At 61.6% G+C, this 6,632-nt stretch overlaps 1 protein-coding gene across 1 annotated transcript; it reads left to right on the top strand.

Annotated features, from left to right (window-relative positions):
* The first annotated feature begins 149 nt into the window (after window positions 1-149).
* On the top strand, window positions 150-4,631 carry LOC130606017 (nuclear envelope integral membrane protein 1-like). The gene is given in 8 exon segments (XM_057421928.1): window positions 150-482; window positions 569-779; window positions 1,009-1,081; window positions 1,159-1,252; window positions 1,389-1,503; window positions 2,179-2,332; window positions 2,414-2,584; window positions 4,229-4,631. Coding segments are annotated over 8 exon segments (1,365 nt in total). The 3' UTR covers window positions 4,443-4,631.
* The last annotated feature ends 2,001 nt before the right edge of the window (window positions 4,632-6,632 follow it).

Below are 6,632 nucleotides of genomic sequence, written 5' to 3'. Positions count from 1 at the left end.
TAAACCAAGCAGCCTTCCGATAGGCCAGTTGAGCCTTCACTCTGCCATGACGCAACGCCAGCGCCCTCTCTCATTGGCCGCCGTTGGCCCCTCGGTGGCCGTTGCCAGGCGGAGCGGCGGAAGGTGGCGGCGCGGCCGCGGCGGGAGGGATGAAACCGGCTCCGGGACGGCGGCGGCTGCCGTGGGGCGCGTTGGTGCCGGTGCTGCTGCTGCTGCTGCTGGTGGGGACCGCAGGTACGCGGGGACCGGGGGGCGCTGCGGCCCGGAACGGGAGCGGGGCACGGGCCCTCTCGTTCGCCACCTCCGGAGCGGGGCTGACACCGGGGGATGCGCTGCCCGCTCCGTCCCTCCTTGCAGATGCCGGGGCGCCGCCGGTGATCTCGCTCCTGGAGGGCCGCGTGTACCATGAGTCGTCCCCGCATCACTTCTGCTACACCAACACGCACAAGCCGCGGTGGCACGAGATCTGGACCAGGATGCAGGTGAGAGGAGGAGGAGGAGGAGGAGGAAGGTCCTTTGGGTCCCCATGGGAGCCATCCCTCCGTGCGCTGCCCTTTCCCCCGTGCAGATCCGGGTGAACAGCAGCCGCATGATCCGGGTCACCCAAGTGGGCAGCGAGGAGGAGCTGGGCGAGTCGAGCGTGTGGAGTTTCCTTTCGTCCTTCCTAAAGGAGAAGCTGAACGACACCAGCATCGACGTGGACCTCTACAGCAAGAAAACCTGCCTCAAGGTGGAGCTGCTGGAGGACGGCACCGTGTACTGCGTCGTCCTCTTCCGACGTACGGCCTCTGGAGGGGGCATTGAGGGCATGGGGCTCGTGTGCTGAGGGCTGGTCCTGCCTTGGGGAGGAGAATGGGCTGCAGAGAGAAGCCTGTGTCCGTCCATGGGGTGTAAACGTAGGGCTCTGGTCAGGGGGTGCCTGGGGTGCTGCCGCTTCCCTGTGCTTGGGACTGCACCCAAGGGACTCTGTGCTGGGCTGTTCTCCATCCGGATTCATTCCCTTTCCAGGCTTCGACCCGAAGCTGTTCCTGGTGTTCTTCCTGGGCCTGTTGCTGTTCTTCTGTGGGGACGTGCTGAGCAGGTGAGTGCCCTGGGCACGAGGAGCGCTGGGTACCAGTGCACCCCTGAGCTGTGAAACACCTCGTGTCATCCCTGCAGGAGCCAACTCTTCTTCTACTCGGCCGGGATCAGCTTTGGCTTGCTGGCTTCATTGCTCATCCTCATCTACATGGTCTCCAAGGTCCTGCCCAAGGTGGGTGTCTGAAGAACACTGTGCAAGAACAGCCTGTGTACAAGAACAAGTTGTATGCAGCTATACAAGAACAAGTGGTATGCAGCTATACAAGAACAAGTTGTATGCAGCTTGAATCTCCCATCTCTTCCTCTAGAAGAACCATGTTTACTTGCTGCTGGTGGGGGGCTGGTCCTTCTCCCTGTACCTGCTTCAGCTGATCTTCAAGAACCTACGGGAGATCTGCAGGACCTACTGGCAGTACCTGCTGGGTGAGTGTGAGCCCTTTGGGCTCCCTGGAGCTGCAGCAGGCTGGTTGCCAGCCATAGCCTGGGCTGCATCCTGAGCAGTGGGTCGTGGAGAGGATCCTGCCCCTCTGCTGTGCTCTGTGAGAGCCCCCTGCAGCACTGTGAGCAGTGCTGGTGACCTCAACATAAGGACATGGAGCTGTCGGAGGCCACGAGGATGCTCAGGGGCTGGAGCAGCTCCCATAGGAGCCAGGCTGAGAACATTGGGGCTGGAGCAGAGAAGCTGCGTGGGGAGCTCAGAGCAGCTTCCAGTGCCTGGAGGGGGGTACAAGGATGCTGGAGAGGGACCTGCATCAGGGACTGGAGCGATGGGACAGGGGGTGATGGGTTCAGAGTGGAACAGGGGGAGTTCAGATTGGACACAAGGCAGAAGCTCCGTAGTGTGAGGGTGCTGGGGCACTGGAATGGGTTGAATGGAGAAGGTTTGGATGCTCCATCCCTGGCAGTGCTCAAGGCCAGGTTGGAGCCCCCTGCTCCAGTGGAAGGTGCCCCTGCCCGTGGCAGGGGGTTGGAACTGGATGAGCTTTAAGGTCCCATCCATCCCATTCTATGAGTCTATGATAAGATGCTGGTTTCCTGCCAGCTCGGTGCTGCAGCCCCTGCTCCTCTGGGGCTCCTTCAGCCTCTGCTCCCCCGCAGGTTACCTGCTCCTCATGGGCTTCGTGAGCTTCGGCATCTGCTACCGGGAATAGGGTTGGCCTACAGGTGAGGGCTGCGTTCCCTGCTCTTGCTGCTGGACGGAGCCTATGGGGTGGCTGTCCGGGGGGGTTGTGCCCTCTTTGCCCTGGCGTCGGTGCCTTGGAGCAGGAGGCAGAGGGGCCCAGGGGCTCTGATCCCGCTGCGCGGGCAGTGACCGCTGCTGTGTTGGCAGGAGGCTGCAGGGAGCCTGGCTCGGGCCGAGCCCCCCACGCCTGCTCACGGAGGAGGAATTCCGGCTCCAGGGCGAGGTGGAGACCCGCAGGGCCCTCGAGGAGCTTCGGAGCTATTGCAGGAGCCCGGATTTCTCTGCCTGGACAGCGGTGTCCCGCATCCAGGCGCCCAAGAGGTAACGAGCCCCGGCACGGGGGTGGCCAGCCCGGGGCTCTGCGTGCTGCTGAGAGCCCAGGCTCGCTCTGGGCTCCCATCCTGGCTTTAGAGAGGGGGAGATGGAGGCAGGGATGCTCTGCGGTGGGTTGGGAGCAGGGGGAGTGCCACGGGGAGGGTTAGGGTTAGGGTTAGGGTTGGGGTTAGAGTTAGGGTTGGGGTTGGGGTTAGGGATGGGGTTAGGGTTGGGGTTAGGGTTGGGGTTAGGGATGGGGTTAGGGTTAGGGATTTGGGGTTGGGATGGGGATGGGGTTAGGGATGGGGGGTTAGGGTTGGGGGTTGGGGTTAGGGATAGGGTTGGGGTGGAATGGGGTTGGGGTTAGGGATGGGGTTAGTGTGGGGTTAGGATGGGGTTAGGGTTGGGGTTGGGGTCACGTGTGTACAGGGATATGTGGGGTTAGTGTGCAGGGGTTGGGGTTATGTATGGGGTTGGGGTTACACCTCTGTGCAGAGCGTGTGTGCAACACGTGTGTGTGCAGCATGTATGTGCAACACCTCTGTGCAACGTGTGTGCAACACGTGTGCAACGCATCTGTGCAACGTGTATGTACAACACATATATGCAACACGTGAGTACAACATGTATGTGCAACATGCATGTACAACAGGTGTACAATGTGTATGTACAACACGTATGTGCAACACGTGCAACATGTATGTGCAACACCTGTGTGCAACAGGTGTGTACAACATGTAATGTGCAACACGTATGTACAACACATGTACAACACGTGTACAACATCTATGTGCAATACGTGTGCAACATGTATGAACAACACGTGAGTACAACACGTTTGTGCAACACATGTACAACAGGTGTACAACGTGTTTGTACAACAAGTATGTGCAACATGTGTGCAACATGTATGTACGTGTATATATAACACGTATGTACAACACGTGTGTGCAATACATGTAAAACACGTGTACAACATGTATATTCAACACGTGTGCAACATGTATATACAACACATGAGTACAACACGTATGTACAACACGTGTGTACAACACGTATGTGCAACACATGTACAACACATGTATAGCATGTATGCAACATGTATATACAACACGTGAGTACAACACATGTACAACACGTGTGTGCAACACTTGTGTGCAACATGTACGTGCAACGCGTGTGCAACACGTGTGTACACCACACACGTGCAACACATGTACAACACTTGTGTGCAACATGTACGTGCAACACACGTGCCACACGTGTGCGCAACACGTGTGTACACCACACACGTGCAACACATGTACAACACTTGTGTGCAACATGTACGTGCAACACACGTGCCACACGCGTGCGCAACACGTGTGTACACCACACACGTGCAACACATGTACAACACTCGTGTGCAACATGTACGTGCAACACACGTGCCACACGCGTGCGCAACACATGTGTACGCCACACACGTGCAACACATGTACAACACTTGTGTGCAACATGTACGTGCAACACACGTGCCACACGTGTGCGCAACACGTGTGTACACCACACACGTGCAACACGCATGCGCAACACTTGTGTACACCACACACGTGCAACACGCATGTAGGGTGCGTGTGCATCACGTGTTTCTCTGGGGCTCCTCACCAGGTTTGCTGACTTTGTGGGCGGCGCCTGTCACGTCACCCGCGACGAGGTCTCTGTCCACGAGCGCGAGTACGGCCTCGGTGGCATCTTCCTTGAGGACCAGCTCTTCGATGAGGAGGAGGAGGATGAAGATGAAGACGATGATGATGATGATGCCTCCCTTGCCAGGAATCACACCTGTAACTCCCTGCCCTCCAACCACCTGGATGCTCATTGAGGTTGGCTGCCCTGCACGGAGGTGAGGGGCAGAACTGCCGCTGCTGCCCCGTTGGAGCCCCTCTTCCTGCGCCAGCACCTCCGGGCTCTGCTGGGAGCCTCCCTGGCTATGGGGTGGGGACGGAGCGAAAGCGCTGTCTCGTGGGCAGGTGCCCGGGAGGGTTGAGGTGCACGAGGGGACCTTCGGACCGGGCCCTGCGTGCTCAGCCCGTGCCCGCAGCCAGGCTGCTGCCGGGAGCGCCCTGCTCCTCCTCTTACCAAAGACACCGGCGGGCTCTGGCTGGGATCTGCCTCTGCCTTGTCTTAAACTCCCTGTGGATACCAAAAAGCCCCCGATGGAGACGTGGCTCAGCTCCGGCGCTCGGGAGGAGCCCCGGAGCCTTCGCGGTGCCCTGCTCCCCGCTGCTGCTGTGTCCTGGCAGAGGCCGGGAGCAGCCTCCTTCATCCCCTCGCCTCGTGCTGCGTGGGCTGAGGAGGAGTGTGGATGTGCTTCCTCCCCTGCCCACCTTGCTGCAGCGGGGTGCTGGCACCTCGCTGTGCCATTGAAGCTTTTCCCCAGTGTTACGTGGGGCCATCCCCATTGCTGCGCTCCCTCCTGGCTCTGGCAGAGTTGGAGGGGACACCCCATCTATGCAATCACAGCAGCCCCGTGAGGCCCCTTGCTAAGCAATAACCCTGCCCCTATGGCTGCTGCTCCCCTGGCCTTGCCTTGCTTTTCCTTCCCTTCCCCTGCTGGTGTGAGCCCCCTCTCTTGCTGCATCCCTCTGCGTGACTGATGACTGGTTATATTTGTAATAAAGATGTATTTTGTAGCTTCGGAGCCTCCTTTGCTCATCCCTCGGGCCAAGGATGCTGACGGTGCCCTAGGGGCGAACACCGTGCCCCTGGCTGCTGTGTTCCCTCGGGCAGGACTCTCCCTGCTTCCCGCAGCCCTGGGGAGGAAGCTCCCTTTGTTTGCTCTGAGCTGCCAGGGGTTTTCCCTGCTTGTTCCATTGCCACCGGGGCAGGGAGGGGAGCGCGGGGCCGCAGCCGCTCCGAGGGCAGCGTCCCGGCTCCTTGGGCCTCAGTTTCCCTGCTTGCAAACGGGCACCGTGCCCTGAGGGAGGGCCCCTGCGCTCCCCCGCCCCTCCGGGGGCCGCACCGGGCGCTGGGCTGGCCCGGAGCCACTCCGCAAGCTGCTGCTCTGCAACCGGGAGGTGAGTGCTGGACCCCTCCGCTCCCACCCAGCCCGGAGCACCCAAACCCCCCCGGGGCACCCCGTCCCCACAGCACCCAACCCAGGGCACCTCCGCGCCGTGGGGTGTTTGGGATCCTGCGCTATGGGGAGGTGGGGGTGAGCCCTGGAGCTGGGGGGGGGGGGGGTGCTCTTGCTCTGGTTCTCCCCCCCCCCATGGGTGTTCACTTTGGGGTCCTGCTCGCAGCAGCGCCGGGGGAGGCCGTAGGGAGCGGTGGGGGCCGCCTTGTCCGGATGGAGCCGTCTCCATCCTTCCCCACCTCCGCGCTCGTGAACTTTCCCCGGGCACCGGGGTTACGGGGTTGGGTTTACAGCCTGCAGCCGGGCTGTAAACGGGGGGTGAAGGTCACCCCAGGGACTGGGACTGCTCCGAAAGAGCCAGGTGAGGGCTGGGTGGGGAGGGAGCAGGATCTCGTGGGTGCCTTTAGGTGCTGCAGGGCTCTCCGGGTGGGTCCTGGGCTCCCCTGGCCCTGAGCCTGGCCCTTCCCGCCCCGGCTTCCCCCTGCCAGGAAGGAGGGAGGAAGCAGGGGCTGGATTTGTCCCTGCCCCAAGAATAGGCTCCAGGTGTCCGCGTTTCCTGCCCGGGGCTCTGCTTCCCCCCGGCTCCCCATCCCCATCCCGGGGTCCTGAGCGCTGCGGTGCCCTCCGCGGGACGAGGTTGTGGGGGGCACCAGGGGCTGCTGAGGACCGGGGGGGTGGTGGTGGTGTTTTGGGGACGGGGCTGCGTGTCTGTGGCTGCAGCGCCCGCCCCTCTCCGCAGCATCCCCGGAGCCGCCCTGCCATGGAAGCCACGGAGCCGCTGCTGGACGCGGCAGCGATCGGGGACCTGGTGCTGCTGGACCCGCTCAGCGAGGATTCGCTGCTCCGCACCCTGCGGGAGCGCTTCCGACGAGGAGACATCTACGTGGGCACCGGGATGGGGCTGCGGGATGGGGCTGCGGGGCGGGCGGGGTTGGG

The sequence above is a fragment of the Pezoporus wallicus genome, unplaced genomic scaffold, assembly GCF_028554395.1.
Source record: "Pezoporus wallicus isolate ANWC-B61680 ecotype Strahan unplaced genomic scaffold, APGP_CSIRO_Pwel_v1 contig_8786, whole genome shotgun sequence".
NCBI classification, from domain to species: Eukaryota; Metazoa; Chordata; class Aves; order Psittaciformes; family Psittacidae; genus Pezoporus; species Pezoporus wallicus.
The sequence above is the reverse complement of the archived record's forward strand: the minus strand, read 5'-3'. Positions and strand labels throughout refer to the sequence as shown.